Below are 19,237 nucleotides of genomic sequence, written 5' to 3'. Positions count from 1 at the left end.
TGAACAACTAGAGGTATGGGGGAAGGGAAGGGGGTGGTGAGGGGATGAATGGGAAGAGGCAGGGCAGAGAGGAGGAAGGGTGCTGCTGCCTCCACCAACATGGCACCCGGGGTGGACCTCCCCCCTTACTACACCACTTCCTGCAGGACTCCCCAAAACCACTGCGGCTTCAGGGAAGTCCTGCCGGCTCAACTGATTGGGGATTCTCCCTGCCCGATCAGCTCAACTGACAGGCAGGCAGGTAGGGCCTGCCTTTCTTTTTTTTTTTTTTTTAATGGATGCAGCTGTTGTACTCACACAGCTGTGCTCATTAATAAAGAAGTTGCGTGAGCCCAAAATTGGGACCCCTGACACTCATCCACCAAGCCCCTCCGATACCTAGCCCCCATGTTCTGATCCTCCCCACCCCCTCTCACCACTCCAAAACAAAATCCTGGTGGTCTTGAGGGCTGGGATGTGCCAGACACCCCCCCCTCAAAGCTTGAGGATCCTCCACGTCTGACACCACCCCCACCTGTACCTTTTGTCGATAATCAGGCAAGAGGGATGCCCATTCCTTCCTGCCATGAAGGGCCACTTCATCAAAATGGCAGCTCTTCCCCTTCCAGGTGCATCCTGGGATTCAATGGGAGGGGTCTAGTCCTGATTGGCTCAGATGCTTAAGGCCCCTATCCTGGGGAGGGACCTTAGGTTAGGGTTACCATATGGCTCCAGAAAAAAGAGGACAGGTTGAGACATCCGGGTTTTTCTTCCATTGCTTTCAATGTCTCAATCCGTCCTCCTTGATTGTTCAAAGGTAATCAAAAAGAGTAAAGATTAACTAGCAATCACAAGATCCACAAAAAAGTCAATCCAGAGAGCAATTGGAGCCATATGGTAATTCTACCTTAGGTTCCTGAGCCAATCGGGGTCTTAGGCTCCTCCTAGTGCATCACTAGCAAGTACTAGGAGGGGGAAGGGTTGCCATTTTGAAGAGGCAGCCATTCAAGGCAGGAGGGAGTGGGCATCCTTCCTGCCTGATTTTCAACAAAAGGTATAGGGGGCATTGTTGTTGGGGGGGGGTTCTTGAGTTGGGGGGGTTCTGCCCCCAACCCTCCCCCAGCACACTAGACCACAAGGATTTTGTTTTGGGGTGGACGTAGTGGTTGGGTGTCACTTGGGGGTTTAGTGTCAGGGGGGTCCCGGTTTTGGACCCCCCTACCAGCAAGACTGTTGTTGTTTTATTTTATGCTGTTGTACCTCTGTTGTGTACACACAACACATGCACAACACTTACCAGCAGCTCCAGAGCTGCCAATAATTAGCGACTGGAAATGAGGGGGAATCCCTGTTGTGCATTGATAAGAGAGCTCATTTAAATGCTAATGAGCTCCTAGCAAATTATTTTCAGAAGGTTCTGGGGGTTTGGGAAGAAGGGGGAGTGCACACAGAAGGGGCACATGTGGAGGTGGGGGCATGGAAGTGCGCCTCTGCCCCAGAGGCTCCCTTCCCTCGCTACGCCACTGAATATAGCCACGATTAATAATCTGTTATAAAATTACCCCAACGTGTCTGTGAGCTACACTACCATTAACAATGCATCAGGGTTTAAAAGCCTTTTTATAAATCCGTTCCTATTGCCTTTTTCCCCAGCACTGACCTGGCTTGCAATATCATTTGCGTTCTTGGCTCTCATGAAGTCTGGGGTTTCCAGAGCAAGGCCTGATAGACCTCGTCCTTTGATTTCCAACTCCAGTGCTTTCTTGTATTCTTTCTACAGAATAGAATTAGAGTTTGTTGAAAATAAAATCACTCGCAGGGGTATGGGCAGTTACCACAGAGGGGTGCTTGTTGGCCTACCTCATTGAGGATTTGAGTTGCATTCTTTGCTCTCAACAAGTCAGGAGTCTCGTCCATTATAGTAAGACCTTTACCTCTGATAGTTTCATCGAAATCCTTCCTGTATTCTTTCTATAGAACAAAGGAAACCAGGAAACTGCAGAAACACATCTCCAATAAATTTCTTCTGCTTTTTTTTTTTTTTTTTTTTGCATTAAACAGGAAAGGCTCAACAATTTTCAGAACATCAAAAGGCATTGAGGGGGACTTTAATAAATGATGCCCAAAGTTAGATGATCTGCAGAAGGACCTTTAAAGAATACTAGCTTAGCATGCGTTTCAGCCCACATTCTATAAATAGCGTCTTAAGTTAGGCGCTGATAAGGGCTGTACCAGCGCCTAATGTAAGTAAATACACTGTTTTAAAAAAGTATAAAAACATCACATCTATGGAGGTGCTTTATGATGCCTAGCTCCCCTGTAGGCCTGGCTAATGCCGGAAGTGGCGTTGGGCGTCATAAAGCACCTCCGTAGTCACGATTCACATAAATGGTAGGCACCAGATGTGTAGGCCTTGAAACCTTGGCCTACCTTTCTGGCGCCTACCTTTCTCAAAGCCATGATTCTACAAATGGCGCCATCGCATGGTTGACACGCGATCGGTGGCCATCTTTAAGGTGGCTGCCAACAACAGTGCAATTTATACAAACTTTGGGCATGAATAGTGTCTCCTGCCAAAGGATAGTGCAAATGCTCTTGCCCCGCTGATGGCAGTTTGGTGCTCAAATGCAGGTACTTTATAGCACCGGGCCTAATTTCCGAGAATGCCCCTTTGGAGTTGCAAGATAAAAAGCATGGTCACGCATGTTGTAGAATAGGGCATAGGGCAGATTCGCACATAACTCATAATTACTGCCAATTAAATGCTTGTTAACAGTGGAGTAGTGAAGGGGGACGGGGGGAGTCCACCCTGGGCACTGTCTTGCTAGGGGCTCCGGCAGCCCCTAGCCTCTCTGAACTTTCTGCTCCTTCCCTGCCCCCCCACTACTGCTCGCATGTGTCCCTTCCCTTTCCACGCACCTCTTTAATGTTCCCAGCCCAAGCAGCAACCCCAACCTGCTGCTTGCGCCACCGTCGGCTCTTCCTCCGCCATCACTTCCTGGACCCACACCTAAGAAGTGAAGTCAGAGGAAGAGCCGATGCTTGCGTGAACAGCAGGTTAGGATTGCTGCGCTTGCCAGGAACATTAAAAAGGTATGGGGAAGAGAAGGGGTGTGTGGAAGGAGCAGAAGGGGGTATGGGTGGGGGCGGAGGGAAGAGTAGAGGACAGGGGAGAGGTGCCACCACCTCGAGCGCCTCTCGCCCTCACTACGCCACTGCTTGTTAATGCCAATAATTGGTTGTTATCACCTAATTAACTAGTTAGTTTATGCCCAAATATGAGATCCATGCCAAAACTTGTAAGCCCAGCTTTGGGTGAGCTGTACAGAATCTGGCAGATAGGATTCTTTTTGATTGGAAAGACACCAACGCAAAAAGAATACAGTTAAAGATAAAGTATAGGAAAGAAATGCACAGATACTTGAAGTTTTAAAGAGTGTGCAAGTTAAAAGTGTTTAGCAACAGAATAAGAACTGACATAAGCAAATACATAGTGCTAAGAATTGTACGATCACATAAATACATGCTTCACACAGCAGGTTAGATAATAATGAATATGTGGAAAGTAATTAGTGGATTATTCTATCTGGTAAAAGGAATCTAATATAATAAAGCCCTAAGCGCGCACGCGCACTCCCACCTGCGTGCTCCCGTCTTCCGTGAGCTGTAGGGACCCGCAGGTAGGAGTGCGCATGCGCACAGCGGTGCAGAGCTCGTCGGACGCGTTGGCTCTTGCAGTCTGAAGGATGTGAACTGGCCAAGGCGAAGTCAGCGGGGGCCGGAACGGACTTTAACTGCTGCCTCCCAGGCTTCTCCTCCTGTTCAGGCTAGGCTCGCGTAAGAAAAAACAAACAACCCAGAGCTCGCTTCGGGTCCGGCAAGGGCTGTGGGTCTTGAAACCTTCCAATTCTAGCAGCGTCTGCAGCACTATTGAAAGCCCCGAAGCAGCAGTGTGTAGAGTGCTGCAGACGCTGCTGGAATCGGAAGTTGGGACCGCGGGAAGGGAAGGGGGAGGGGGCGGTAAGTGGCTGCTGCACAGGGAAGTGGTGGGAGAGAAATGCTGCTGCATAGGAGGCAGGGAGAGAGACAGATAGAAAGAAAAGAAGAAAGACACTGGGGCAGGGAGAGACACAGAAAGACAGACAGACAAAGGGGGCCAGGAAGAGAGAGAGAGACAGCGGGAGGGAGAGAGAGACAGAAATAAAGACACACAGACATATATTCTAGCACCCGTTAATGTAACGGGCTAAAATATTAGTAGAAAATAAAGTGGATGCTTACCTCGCTTGCTATTTTGGTTGCATATCTGACATGCAATAGTGAAGGTGTAGTCTCCAAACCAGCAAGGTTTTTGCCTTTAATGTACTCTTCTAAGTCTTTCTTATATTCTTTCTAAAAGGTGCAGGAGAGAAAAATTAAATATTCAATGCATGTAACTCTAGACGGTGTGTATAACTAGCACACCAAAAACATTGAGGGTTATATTCAGCAGACAACTTATCCACTTATATTTGTGCCTGATAGTCAGCAGCAGGGGCAGAGGAATGCTGTCTTGTTTGGAGGGGCCAAAGCGCTCCACCCTAGCTCCCGGCGAAATCGTGCAGCAGCTTCAATTTTAAATCATCGGGCAGCATCAAGAAGAAGGCCTGCCCCCGGAAGTCTTCATTCTACTTCCGGGGGCAGGTCTGTTCGTTGAAACTGCGTGGCGGTGGCTGCCCGATTATTTTAAGTTAAACCCTGTGAGTCGGGAGGGTGGGCGGGCACCAGGTTTTGTGGAGGCCATGGCCCCTGTGGCCCCTGTGAATATAAGGAGCTAACTTGAGAAAGACAATTTATTCATGTAATTTGGAACTGCTACTTCTGCAATTCTGTTAAATGGAGAAAAAAAATGTCCTGATAGTGACTGAATAAAGTGAATATTGACACTATCTGGATAATATTTTTATCACTCAAAGAATTGTTAAGCTCTGGAACTTATTACCAGAGGATGTGGTAACGGTGTTTACCGTAGCTGGGTTTAAGAAAGGTTTGGACAATTTTCTTGGAGGAAAAGTCCATTGTCTGATATCAAGGCACACATGGGGAAAGCCACTGCTTCCTTGGGATCTGTAGCATGGAATGTTGCTACTATTTGGGTTTCTGCCAGGTACTTGTGACCTGGATTGGCCACTGTGGAAACAGGATACTGCTATTCTTATGTTCTTACGTTATTAACTTTTGGTCCTACCTCTAGGATGCCTCTTGCCCTTCCGAATCTTATGGTCCTCGTTTTATAATCCCTATTTGTATTTGATCTGTGCATAGATGGGCACTTAAACTATTATCTTGTATAAATGTTTAAGCAGTCCTTTTACTAACCACTAAAAAATGGCCTCCACTTATAGTACAATCTCCAGCATGGGTCTTTCTCGCTTACTAAGGACACTTTTAGCACTGCTGGGAATAGCTGATTTTTCTATTTCAAAACAAAATACCTGAATAAACACAACACAAAAGAGTGCATAAAATTAGAATAATAAAGTGTTAAGGTGCCCTCAGTGTGAGGGGGCAGCAAAAGAAGACAATACTCCAGCGCTTCTCATTCTCAGGTAGAGGTAACAAACCTCCACCCGCACACCATCATCGAGCAATGAATCAAACAGTGAAGAAATCACAAGCAAAGAGTGAATAACAGGTGAAGTCAATAAACGACCACTCTATGAACCCCCAGCCAACTCCCAAAAGCAAAAAATCAAGAAAAGTACAGGACTTAGCTGAATGTTGAAAATAGTTCATCAAGAGGGCAAAACAATACCAGGTCCAACCAGCCTGGTTTCGGGAACACAATCCCTTCCTCAGGAACCCATGATTGAAAAGAATCACTAGCATAAGACCGAGCCAGCTGGAGGGAGGGCGGAGCTAACGGAGTGGGGCGCAAACGCGCTAAAAAGCAGACAGCAAGCAACGTCACACATGAGTCCACCAATCAAACAAAGGGGGAGGAGCCAAAAAATAAATAAGCGCTATACAATAGTATGCCATTCAACACTGTCATTACGTCCTTTCGGATGAACCGCTTGAAGTTGAAAAATCCAAAACTGTTCTCTGAGGTTTAGATAAGCCATCTTGTCACCCCTAAAATCAATGGGCAATTGCTCCAGAACAAACCAGGATAAATCTGTAAACTGATGTCCCCATTCCAAACAATGAGGCACAAGAGGAGCAGATCTAGTGGCAGTGCGGATCCTGCTCTTGTGTTCAGACAATCTGACCCTAATTCTCCTGCTGGTCCGTCCCACGTAGATAAGACTACAAGGGCATATGATGACATATATTATCCCTCACACGTAGTATGTCCTCTTAGTTGGTAATTACGTAGTGTTCGAGGATGCTGCCAGCATGAGATAGAAAGGGAGGAGCTGCACATGTCACAGTGGCCACAAGGCATATGGCAACCTGAGGTGGACCCGCGTGCATTAGTGGATAGCAAGTTCCTTAAATTTTTGGGCCGAGAAAAGGCAATACATGGAGACTCTTTAAACACCATATAACAATCCAGGACATGCCAGTGTTTCCTAATAATGTCCGCGACCTGATGAGCATGACTGGAAATTGAAATCACACATACTTGTTGATCAGGAGGGGATCCTCCCTTTCTATCTCATGCTGGTAGCATCCTCGAACACTACGTAATTACAAACTAAGAGTACATACTACGTGTGAGTCCCAATGGGTAATATATGTCATCATATGCCCTTGTAGTCTTATCTACATGGGACGGACCAGCAGGAGAATTAGGGTCAGATTGTCTGAACACAGGAGCAGGATCCGCACTGCCACTAGATCTGCTCCTCTTGTGCCTCACTGAGGGCACCTTAGCACTTTATTATTCTAATTTTATGCACTCTTTTGTGTTGTGTTTATTCAGGTATTTTGTTTTGAGCGACCACTCTCTGAACTGTTGACTATTCTGCCTCTTCGTAGGTTTCTTTTATAGGTTTTTTGGCAGTTCTTGGAGTCTTTTTCTCCGTGACTTTTCTATTTCAGCAATAATGGCTACTTGCTCATTTTTCCATTAGCGCATGAGCACATACTGATACCTAGCCGGTAAGGGCTCATGTGCTAACCATACGTTAATTGGTTAGCATGTGGCAATGTAGATTCACTAACTGGTTAGAACAGAACATGCCAACTCTGTGCTTCCATGGCTCAAAAAAATCCCTAGTTTTCTAGTGCATCAGTAGCGCACACACACAGGCAAAAACTATCACGGGATGCCTGATGTGCCCTACGGTACTGCATTTTAACCTGTGGTAAGCACGTGCTAGTGAAAGGACCCCTAAGTCCCCATTTTCCATATCTGGTTTATGCACATATCAAACTGAAGTGTGCAGTGTCTGGAACGAAAGCATGGCAAGTTTTGAGACATTTATGCTCTGTGTTAGAACAGACCTAAATGTCTAAGTCCTGAAAGGTGTTACACCTATTATCAGGTACAATTAGGATATGGTCTACCGGAAAGATTAGGGGAGTTGCACCCTTAATTCTCCAATGGTTTTGTTCCCCCACCACCTCTGCCAAACTGGCAAGCAAACCAGTCACTGTGACAGCATCAGGATAATATGTCTAAATATTATTAACATTGTCCAAATTTTCATTGTCTGCTCTTTTGTCTTGAGTTGTATACCACCACAAACAGGCTTGTATCCTGTAAAAGTGGAATAAAAGTTTTAATGGGGATTAAATTAAATATGCGTGATATGCATAATGCTTTATCACAATCACACTTAGAGGAACTAGCACTAGATGGTGGGTTAATAATTGCAAACTGGCTAGAGATGTAAGGAGAAAAGAATGCCAGATGGCGTAGACAGTGGCATAGCGAGGGTGAGAGGCACCCAGGGTGATGGCACCTCTCCCCTGCCCTCTTCTACCCCCCCCCAACTCCACACGCTCGTTCCCTGCCCCCTCCTGCCATATACGCCCATGCCACTTACCTTCCCCATACCTCTGTAACGTTCCTGCCGCGAGCAACAACCCCCAACCTGCTGTCTCGCCAGTATTGGCTCTTCCTCTGACATCATTTCTTAGGTGCGGGTTGGGGGTTTGGGGGATAGGGGGGTTCAGGGAGTTTGGGGGGTCATGTATTCAGGGGGGATTGCCGGCAGGAAGGAGTGGACAGCCCTCCTGCTGGGGATGTTGCAGGGGGGGGAGAGGTGTTACCGGCAAGAGGGACTGGGAATCCCTCCTGTCAGGGATTGTTTCAGGGGTGGTGGCAGGAAGGATTGGGCATCTTTCCTACCAGGGATGTTCGAGGGGGTGGTATTTCCCTGCAGCAGCTGCTCAGCTGATCATAGCAGGGAGATTTCCTTGCTGCAATCAGTTTAGCAGCCACGTGTATTTGAAATGTAGGCCAGAGTTTCAAGGGCCTATATTTCAAGCACCTATCTTGGCCCTAGGGAGACTCCTAGGGCCACTTAAGCTTGTCCAAGGCCATTTCTGGGTGAAACTATGCCCATGCCCAGCCTTAGGTGTGTTTAAGTGTCCCTAGGTGCCTCCCTGCACTCTCAACAGACACCTACAGTGTAGGCAGCCTGCCTTAGGTTTTTGGTTGTTTTTTTTTTTTTAGAAAACATGCATCCCAATTGGCTGGTTAGACAGCGGTAGGTGTCCTATCACTGCCTACAATCGGGATGCCATTTATATAATTTGCCCCTTGGTGAATACTCTTGGAGAGGAAGCCAGGCTGAATAGTAGAACTTTGTATTGGAAGTGTTGATGAGCTATTTGAAAACACTGAAACTTTCAGTGATGGGAATGAATGGATATGTGTGTGTAGGTCTCCTTGAGGTCTAGAGAGCACAGCCAATCGTTTCGTTCTAGGAGGGGGTATAGTGTCCCTAAAGATAGCATGCAAAATTTATTTTTGACTAGATCTTTGTTTAAATCTCAAAGGTAAAGAATTGGATGAAGACCTCCAAGCCTGGAGTAGAACCCTTGATTTTTCTGAGAAGGGGGAACCACTTCTATGGCATTTAGTTGAAGCAGAGCTTTGATTTCCTGAAGAAGAAGGAATGTCTGCTGAGATGTGAAATAGGACTCTCTTGGAGGGTTGTTTGGAGGAGTGATTACGAAATGGAGAGTAACCCTCCTTGATGACTTTGAGGACCCAAGAGTCTGTCGTAATGAGAGTCCAGTGGTGATGAAATAATTGCAGTTGACCTCCAGTAGGTTGGGGAGAGGATGAGAAGGAGGAATTTTGGTCGTTCTCTCTAAAAGCTTGTCAAAAAGACTGAGCTGGTTTTTGAGGGGCCAAAGACTGGGACTTCTGAGGCCTCTGCTGGTTTTGTCTCTTCTGAGGTGGAGGCTTTGTAGAAGAGGATGCTGGATACTTTCTCTTCTAGGAATATAAAGTAGGTTTTGCAGCAGGGTTAGATTGTTGAATCTTAGACTTAGATCTGTTTAAAGAGTTCTAATTCTGCTCGTGCTGAGTAAGTTTCTGAGTAGCTGCCTCTATCTGGTCACCAAAGAGTTCTTTACTAAGACTTCGGATGTTGGCTAAGCGATCTTGAAAGTTAATATCCATGTCAGAAACCCGCAGCCATGCAAGACGCCTCATAGCAACAGACATGGCAGATGCTCTTGATGTTAGCTCAAATGCATCAAATGCCATTCTTGCCATATATTTTCTTGTCTGAAGGATACTGTGAGCAGTATGCTGAAAATCTTCAAGATGGTCTAAGGGAATATGTTGTTCAAAATCAGCCAACATCTTTGCCAGATGTTTAAGGTAAAAAGACATGTAGAAGCTGTAATTGAGAACTCTGTTAGCTAACATAGAATTTTGGCAAAGTCAGTGACCAAATTTATCCATAGTCCAACCCTCACGTCCTAGTGGAGTAGAGGCATAAAACCTGTTGCTGTTGACTTTTTAAAGGATTGATTCTACCAGCAACGACTGATGCTTAATTTGTAGTTTGTCAAAGCCCAGACAAGATATTATTCTGTAGAGGGAATCAATCTTTTTGAAGCTATAGTGACAGAAAAAGGAGTCTCTGAATTTTTAAAGAGAGACTTTTTGAGGAGACTATGCAAGAGCAGCTTAAGAAGCTCCTTAGGAGGCTCATCAAAATCCAAGGCATTAAGGAGCTCTGCTCTGGGCTCAATGTCAGCCTCTAGTTTGACACGGAGAGAGTCTAGTAAATGAAAGTTCTTCAGCGGAGACCATCTTCTAAGAGGAGGAGGATACGGATCTGAAGGAATACCATATGATTCAGAAACAGATAAAGTAGGCTAACATTCAGAGTCAGTAAAGCCATGAGAAAGATTTGAGTCATAAGCCTCAGGGGACCGATGGGATCGGTGAGAAAAACTCCCTCTATGTTGTGGGTACCAATCCAATGAGGATGAGGAATGACGCAAAGATCTTTGGTATATGGAAGCATAGGAGAAATGTGATTAAGAGTGACGATACTTTGATGCAGACCATCTGTGCTTCAATGAAGATCAGTACTTCAATGGAGATCGTCGAGGTTTTGATGCAGATCATCGATGCCTCGGGGAGGAGGTTCGATGCCTCAATGGAAAGCGTCAATGTCTACTGGGAGAGCTTTGCTAGGAAGCAGACTGGCATGTTGGTGTAGACCTGGAATCGGTACCACGTGTCTTCGAAGTGCTATGATTGGACAGGTACTAAGGGAGTCGATGTAAGCACTGGTGCAGCTTGAACATGTCACTGAGCTCCCTTCAGAAAAACTCATTAAGATGTTCCTTGAAGATGTGTACTGGTACCCTTTGGTCAATAACTGGTACCATTGGTGCAGCATGGTACTGAGGGGTGGGTGACCTTGAAGAGGATTCATACCCTGAAGGAGACACAATCTGCACTGAAGGAGAATGTTGGCATCACTGTTTGGTCTGTATCGAGGGACTCGATGATGTAGAGGCCTGCGATATTTGTTGGGAAGAGGATGGCTTCATAGGAGTGGTTAGGGGTGGATTCTAGGTGTGGTTTGACTTAGGCGCCCTCATTTAGGCTGAGAAAACCATGAAATAAATGGGAGTGTACCTAAAGTTTCAACCCCTATGGGCACCTAAATGCGCTTAAGTGCTGCTAGGCATGATTATATAAATGGTACCTAGTGGATGATTGACAACTGCATTCCTCGGCACCTAGAAGTTAAGTGCCATTCACAGAATCAGGGTCTTTCTGTCTATTTTTCTTTATAGAATAGCTGTGAAATAGGTATCCTGCTTACCATCTTATGCTATAGAATACCCTCTGTATTTATCTTCCTAACTCAATATATGAAATGCAAACAACATCTGTATGACATTACTCATTGGCTTATTTAAATGTTGATCTTACCTCACTCTGCATTTGCTGTGCCTCCTTGGCAGTAACATATGTTGGTGTTTCAAAATCCAGCATGGCTTTTCCCCTCTCTTTCTCATACTTCTCCTTGTATTTCACCTGTTAATGATCATGCAACACACAGGAAATTGCATGATTATATGGTCTATAATCTCTGACAGCAGAATATTGACTGCGCCAGATGATCAATAAAGCATATAAAGATCTTATGTACTATATAATGAAACAAAGAAGGTTGTTGGATGCTTGAAAATGATATTAGCTCTATAAAGAAGACCTAGTTCATTTGTACAAAGGAGGTGCAAGTATTGTCATGAGTTCCTACATCTCAACCAACACACCTAGGATTCTTCTAGCCATTCTTTATATAATGGCGGTAGCATAGAACGTACACTAGCCAATCACAGACAGTAAACTAAAGAGATCTAGGTCTTTCAGAGTCCTGCCTTCACCTACTATTCTTTGATTTGTGCAGGAAACCATATGATTACTGCAATCATGGCATAGGACAGAAACTGCGGATATGAAAAAGTACGCCTCATTCTGCTCATGTGAAACTACAGGACACACAAAAAGAATGTTGTCTTAGGTGATTGCATAAATGCACAATATCATAGCATTATCTCATTCATATAGAAACTTGTTTCATTTGGAGAAAAAATAAATAATTACTCACTTTATAGTAAACAAATAGCATATTAAAACAACTATGCTTAATAGTGCCTTCTCACTAAGCTGTGCTGTTTTGCTGACAAACCAGAAGTAAGAAGGGGTCTTGCCTCGAAATATATCAGTGCAACAGAAGAGGCAAGTGAGATATCCGGTTTCCAACCTATAGTTACGTTTATTATATCAAAAACAATTCCACAAGAGTCTATGGAGATATCATAAACAGTCCAAGAGGCTAGTACATATAGTCCCAGAGTAAGTACATAACGATCCCAACAAGGATCCACGTTTCAACAAACAAGTTGCCTTCCTCAGGGGAATGACCATTCACTGAGCTGAGAATGCATAGCTATCAATATGTTTGTCACGTTGGCATCTTTGAAACTGAAAGCGCGCCAATAGCACATATGTAGGACATGATGACAAGTCAAAAATTGTTGAAGATGATAGATGGCCCTTTTATTTAGCGATATCCACAATTTTTAGGAAACAAAAATATGTTCAGGTCTTCTTAGTTATAACTTTATGTAAAAAATGTTATACTTCTCCCTCCGTATTCGCTGTGATAGGGGATTAACAGAACCGCAAATACAGAAAAAACGTGAATAACTTTTTCATATGTTATTCGCTGTTTTCTATTAAAAACCATCGTGAATATAGTGAAACCGCGAATAACATGGTGAAGAAAGTGCTGGGAATCAGTGATTTTCTCTGTAAACGCTTGGAATCAGCGATTTCTCTATGCAAGCTAATGTAATTTGGGGGGGAGGGGCCAGCAAGCTAAAAAACTTGAATAATCAAAACCGCAAATGCTGAAACCGCGAATACGGAGGGATAAGTGTATATACTATGACATTTATATTGGATATCAAATAAATGTTGAAACCCCACTTTTAGAAAGCTGGATTTATGGCAAGGAGGTTTGGCTTAGGTGAGACTAGGATGAGACCAAAAAATACATGTGTATTCCCCATTTTAGAAGGAGGATTTCAGTAGGATAACCAATTCGCAATTTTTATATTAACTTGTTTGTTTTATTTAAACCGCTGTGAACTTCCTTGAGGTATTGGCGGTATATAAATAAAGATTGTATTGTATTGTATCTGTGATCAGTGTTGGGATTTACAGCTGTTCCCAGGTGTGCTCATTTTAGGCAGCACTCAACGGGAGGGAGTAAAGAAGGATGCCCCCCTTAATTCCCCAGTGTTTTCCCTCCTTCCCAAAATCAATAGTGCCAAATGATTGTGGGCTCTGTACTTAATTTGGAGCACTTAGATTTGTACGTTTCCAAAATGGCAGGCATACTATCTCAGGGCTCCTCTTACTAAGCCGCGTTAGCGGTTTTAGGGCGCGCGACTTTTCATCACGCGCTATCCCCCACACTAGCCAAAAAACTACCGCCTGGTAGTGGTAGTGGCCAGCAAGGCCGGCGGTTTAGCGCATGCTATTACGCGTGTTAAACCGCTAACGCGCCTTCGTAAAAGGAGCCCTCAGTGTCAACATTTACACTTAGATATGTACATATGTTGCCTACTTGCTCTGATGATGTTTTCAGTATTGACAATTGTAAAATGGCTACTCCTTCTTCATGTAGGTGCAGGCTCTAAGTCAACATATAGAACAGTAGGTTTACCAGATTTTCCAGAACTAAAATCCTCTACAAGGAGGACATGTCCAGGGAAATGCAGACATCTTGGAACCCTATAGAACAAGCCTGTATGCATAATAATGTGAAAGTATAAATCACAGTAAACTTACTTGACTCTGCAGTTCTGTTGCCTCCTTTACGTGAAGTTGCTCAAGTGTATCTGGCACCACATGGTAGTGACCCTTACTCTTCTGAAACTCCTTCTTGTACTGGTACTAAAGGGAAGGGCCAAGAACCACCTCAATAAAAACCTAACAAGATCGCCTCACTAAGCCCAGCCAATGAAAAAAAAAACTCAGGTTATGTATTAAAAAAGGACAAAAAGAAAAGAAAGAAAATAAAAAGCAGAATTCTATAATGCTACAAAGAAATTTTTTCCTCTTAGATCACTGGGGTAAAAATGTATTTAGAGAAAAATTCTGGAAAAATTGTGGACAAATTAGATAAATAAATACTTCATTTCTTGGAATTCTCTGAATCATTTTGACAAATGTTGATTTCTTCAAACAGCACTACGTACTGCAGTATATGCTGTAGTGGAAATAATTTTTTTTAAAAAAAACTTTAGTTACAAAAACAAAAATGAAAAAGAGGAAAACTGGTACTGGTTAGTGAGGCATGAGCATAGGTGGGGAGGGAGGAATTAAAGAGGTTAGTGGATCTGACACACTCATTAATTCCCATGGTGGAGAGAGGCTGTTTTCTACAGAGCATGGCTGTGTTAATGCTGCTACTTTGAGAGGCAAAAGATCAGTAGGTGGTGATCACTACCAGGTGATGTTCTAGACGTTATTAAAAAGAGCCAAGTGTTACAGGGCCATTAGCAGAGGAAAGGCAACAAGAAACCTTCAACCTATTGGTTAAATAGGAGCTTACATCACTGGCGAGCCTGCTGGTACTCGTGATATGATGCATATTAAGGGATTCAGACATGTCAGTCACTGGTTTGTGGATCTTCTTTTTATTTTCCGCCTTATATTTCACCTGCAGGCAAAAAAGACCAAAGATGTTTCACTAAGAAACACCATTAAAGGATAAAAAGGACTACAAGAACTTTCAAAGCAAGGCTCAAGATGTACACATTGGGGCCGGTATTTTAACTGTAGGAGTTAGTCAGGCTGACTCCCGTTGTCAGCAGTGAAGCTGGAAATTCAATGCTGGTCCATATCTGGTAACAGGAGTTGAATTTCTGGTCTATTTTTAGCCGCTACAAATATAGCCAGCTAAGCCGATATTCATGGGCTAAGTTATAGCGGCCAAAGATAGATCTACTATTTATGCGTGTCTGTCTTGTTGTTCAACTTAGCCAAAAGAGTCAATGAATATTAATGCTAACTGGCTATGTCATGTGACAAAGCCAGTAGCCGGGCTAAGCTCTAAACATAAAAAAAATTCAGCAGCCATCTTGCATTGAATATTAGGGCTTAGCAAGCTAAGTTCTTGGCTGGTTAAATAGCGCTGAAAATCAGTAGGATTATTCTAAAGTCTGTAAACTTACATCACTAGCAAGTGTGTGAGCATCTTTTAAGGTCTGGTAGATCTTGCTCTCCTTCAGGTTGTACTGTGGCCTTTTACCCTTGTCCTTGGAAAAATTTTCTTTGTATTTCACCTGATTTTAGAGATAAAGCATCACAATTATTTATAGGGACTCCACCGATATTTCTAATCCCAATACTGATCATGGGTCCGGGTCAGAGGCTCATTACTACTGGCAATGTGAAGCATATCTCAGAGAGCACCTAGTTATGAATCAAAAAGAAAAGGACCGAGAAGGTTGCAAACCATCGTTTGATATTTCTAATGCACTATACTTGTGTGGGGGGCAAATTCATAACTTGTTACTGCCATTAGGCGCTGATAAGTCTTAAGCAGGTAGTGCATCTGTTTTACAAAACCACTTAGGTATGAAACCGCTATTACAGAATACCAGTGTACGTTGGTATCAACACAACTATATTTAAGTGCTAACATTTACACTGGGTCTACTGCATGGCCCAGCTTACATGCTAGCTCATAAGAAGAAGATTTTCGGCATTTAATACGTGTATATCTTCTTCTTATGAACAATTTAAAAAAACAACTGAAAACTTTTCATTTTTCTAAAATTTCTTACGAATAATTCAGAATATAACTGAAAATTTTCCTTTTTCCAAAATTTCTGATCTAATATTTTTTATTGTATCTTTTTGATAAAGTTTTGTAAACCGCATAGAACTTTTTGAGATGCACTGGGAGTGGCCTAAGACTCTGACTGGCCAGATCCCTTTTGCCTTTCCCATGGGGATTGGGCATCCCTCCTGCCGGGGATGTTAGCAGGGGGGAGCACGCTGGCAGGAGGGAGTGGGAATCTCTCCTGCCAGCTGATTTGAGGTTGGATATAGGAGTTCCTTGCCGCAGTCACTCTCAGCAGATCACGGCAGGAGAATTTCTCACTCCAATATCAGCTGAGTGGCAGGGATGACCTAAAGCCGTGAATTTGTAACTGGCAACCAGAACTTGGGCGCCAGTTCAAGAATCTCAGCTTTGGGGAATCTCTGCCGCTTAGCTGATGTGGGAGAGGGTAATCCCCCTGCCGCAATCGATAAGTGGCTGAAATGTAGCCCTGGGTTTTCCGGGCCTACATTTCAGCCACCTATTTTTTAATGATTCTGTAACTGGTGCCCTGAACTGATTGACAGGCAATCGGTGGCCACTTAGGTTGCAGAATCCAGCCCTTTGAGAATAAGTTTATGTGCTCGGATCTAGTTAGTTTTCAGAAAGGCCAATCTAGGAGCCTACTGCTCAAAGTCAGATGCATTAATTTTAAAAAATATTCAGTCGTGTACAAATAATTCAATAGAACAGACTTTCAAGACAACAAGGTGAAGTTCAGTTTTAAACAATTTCATAACATAAATACATTGTCTTCTTACCTGGCTTGTAAGTTTGGATACCTCCTTGGCTAATTCAATATCTGGTCGGTCAAGTATAGTTATACCATGACCTGCTTCTCCACGTGCTCTTTTCTTATATTGAAGCTAAGTAGAAAATGTACAGTACAATAAATAAAAAAACTTATTTGTTTCTACTGCTAAAAATATTTATTACCATATAATTTTAGGATCACAATCTTATACCAAAGTGTTGGCATTTCAATACAATGGACATTCGATGGAGTTGGAAGTCAAGGCTCATCAGCTTTAAAATCATTCTACATTATGGTCAGAATTAAGTATGTTCAACAATTATTGGACGGAAGTTATATTAGAAACACAATTGGTTCAATATTCAAAGGGACTTATACATTTAGGCCTGGATTCTATAAATGATACCTAAATTGGCCAGCAACTAGAAAAATAATTACTCACTTTATAGAAAACAAACAGCATATTAAAACAACTATGCTTAATATTTCTCACAAAGCTATGCTATGTTTTGATGACAAACCAGAAGGAAGAAGGGGTCTTGCCTCGAAATATATCAGAGCAACAGAAGAGGCAAGTGAGATATCTGGTTCCAACCTACAGTTACGTTTATTATATCAAAAACAATTCCACAATTCCAGCCGCATGTCAATTACACTTAGGCACCGTTTACGGAATTATGTCTAGTAGCAGGGCTTATGTAAAAACTTACCCCCTCTTTTACAAAGGTGCACTAAGCATTTTAGTGCACTACATATCAGCACACGCTACATATGCGCTAAACGCTAACATGTGCATGTTATCCTATGGACGCGTTAGCGGTTAGCACCTGTGTAGATTTAGCATGTGCTAAATCCGCGCTTAAAAGCTTATCGTGCCTTTGTAAAAGAGGGCCTTAGGTGCCGGAAATATAGGCCAGGGTTTTACAGGCCTACATTTCAGGCACCTATGTTTTTGGAGAATTGCACTTAGTGCTGCCTAAGTCATGCTCCGCCCCTAGAAGTACCCACTTAGGCATTAGGCGCCACTAAGCGCCATGTGAAAGGTGCCTACCTTTCATAGAATTGGGTAGGTGCCTATTGCCCAATTGTTGTTGGGTTTTTTTCAATTATTCAGCCTATTAAGGGGATTTTGCCAATTAACGCCTCCTTTTATGAAGCTGCATTAGCGTTTTTTATTGCCGGCCGCAACGGTAAAAGCTCTGATGCTCAAAGAATTCCTATGAGCGGTGGAATTTTTACCACCATGGCTGGCGATAAAAAAATGCTACTGCGGCTTCATAAAAGAAGAGGGGGGTAAGTTAGGCGTACCTTAGAGATTCTGGCCCTTAGGGGGTAATTTTATAAAGGTTTTTCCACATATATTTGCTGGTATATTTGTGTAAATACTATTTCATATAATTACCCAACACATACAAGTATGTGCAATGGCAAGAACACATGTACACAACTCTGGTATAGATACAGTTGGGGAAGATTTTAAGTAGAGCTCAAATGGGGTCCTACTTTACATGATTTCTTTATAAAATGGGCACATACATTTTCACAGCTCCCAAGCCTCATTAAATTTTATCCGTGATTTTTGCAGATTTTGTAAGGCAAAATAGGCCTGAAATAGGTGTTCACTTACCTTACAATAAATAAGACATTCGCTGGCTTTTACAAAGGTTAATGCTCCGACTCTCATAGAATTCCTATGAGCACTGGTGCATTTACCTTGCCGGCCTGCGGTAGAAATCTCTACCTTGGCTTTGTAAAATGAACCCATAATTTCTTCACTTTAAAAAAATGAAGTTTAAAAAAAAAGAAAAAAAATCAAAATCAAGCCTCTGCCACTATTGAATATTGACCCACAGATATATATAAATTCTCACCTCACTAGATAACTTGGCAACTTGGGTTGCTTTCTGTATATCAGGCCGATCTGCTATAGGCGTGTGAAAATGTTGTTTATCTCTGGCATCCTTTTTGTAAGCAACCTAGAGAGAGAAAAAAAAAAATCAAAAGTATAATAAATGCCCTGTCCTTAATGAAGACGTCTACTTAGTAAACAATGTTAGCTGTTTCATGTGGAATTCAACGTACGCTTTTAGCTTGTGCTAATTTCGGCGTTAAACAGCTAATGTTAAAAATGTCATTTATGAGGCAGAGAATGAGTTATTGAGAAAGACATGGGGGAAACCACTGCTTGCCCTGTATCGGAAGCATGGAATATTGCTACACCTTGGGTTTTGGCCAGGTACTAGTGACCTGGATTGGCCACCGTGAGAACGGGCTACTGGGCTTGATGGACCATTGGTCTGACACAGTAAGGCCATTCTTATGTTCTTATGAGTAGGGACTGTGTCTTACAGTTAATGTAGAGGTCATTAAGACATGTCAAGCGTTAATGCACTAGTAGATAATATAGACCAGTGAACACCATCATAAGTGGTATAGCTAATTGCCCCTCCCCTTTTACAAAAGCATAGCACATTTTTTAGCACCGGCCGCAGCGGTAACATCTCCTACGCTCATAAGAATTCTATGAGTGTCAGAGCTTTTACCGCCACAGCCGGCGCTACAAACCACACTATGCTTTTTATAAAAGGTGGGGTGTATTTCATGCCTTCTGCTGTATAGTTAAGACATAGCAGCAGTTTTTCATTGTATTAACTGCATGGCATATCTTCCAAACAATGCCGGG

General features: G+C 43.1%; 1 protein-coding gene across 23 annotated transcripts in view; it reads right to left on the bottom strand.

The window, feature by feature from the left end:
- The window catches only part of NEB (nebulin), a 419,697-nt gene that overhangs the window by 48,088 nt on the left and 352,372 nt on the right, over positions 1–19,237 (bottom strand). For 22 of the 23 annotated variants that reach the window (XM_033944892.1, XM_033944897.1, XM_033944903.1 and 19 more), the window contains 9 exons: positions 18,426–18,530; positions 16,562–16,666; positions 15,148–15,258; positions 14,526–14,633; positions 13,760–13,864; positions 11,327–11,431; positions 4,261–4,371; positions 1,840–1,950; positions 1,640–1,753 (listed from right to left, as the gene is read on the bottom strand). In XM_033944892.1, coding sequence (XP_033800783.1) covers positions 1,640–1,753; positions 1,840–1,950; positions 4,261–4,371; positions 11,327–11,431; positions 13,760–13,864; positions 14,526–14,633; positions 15,148–15,258; positions 16,562–16,666; positions 18,426–18,530 — 975 coding nt within the window. The remainder of the gene's footprint in view (positions 1–1,639; positions 1,754–1,839; positions 1,951–4,260; positions 4,372–11,326; positions 11,432–13,759; positions 13,865–14,525; positions 14,634–15,147; positions 15,259–16,561; positions 16,667–18,425; positions 18,531–19,237) is intronic. The other variant, XM_033944898.1, reaches the window with a different exon arrangement.

This window comes from Geotrypetes seraphini, chromosome 5, assembly GCF_902459505.1.
Source record: "Geotrypetes seraphini chromosome 5, aGeoSer1.1, whole genome shotgun sequence".
Classification (NCBI taxonomy): Eukaryota; Metazoa; Chordata; class Amphibia; order Gymnophiona; family Dermophiidae; genus Geotrypetes; species Geotrypetes seraphini.
The sequence above is the reverse complement of the archived record's forward strand: the minus strand, read 5'-3'. Positions and strand labels throughout refer to the sequence as shown.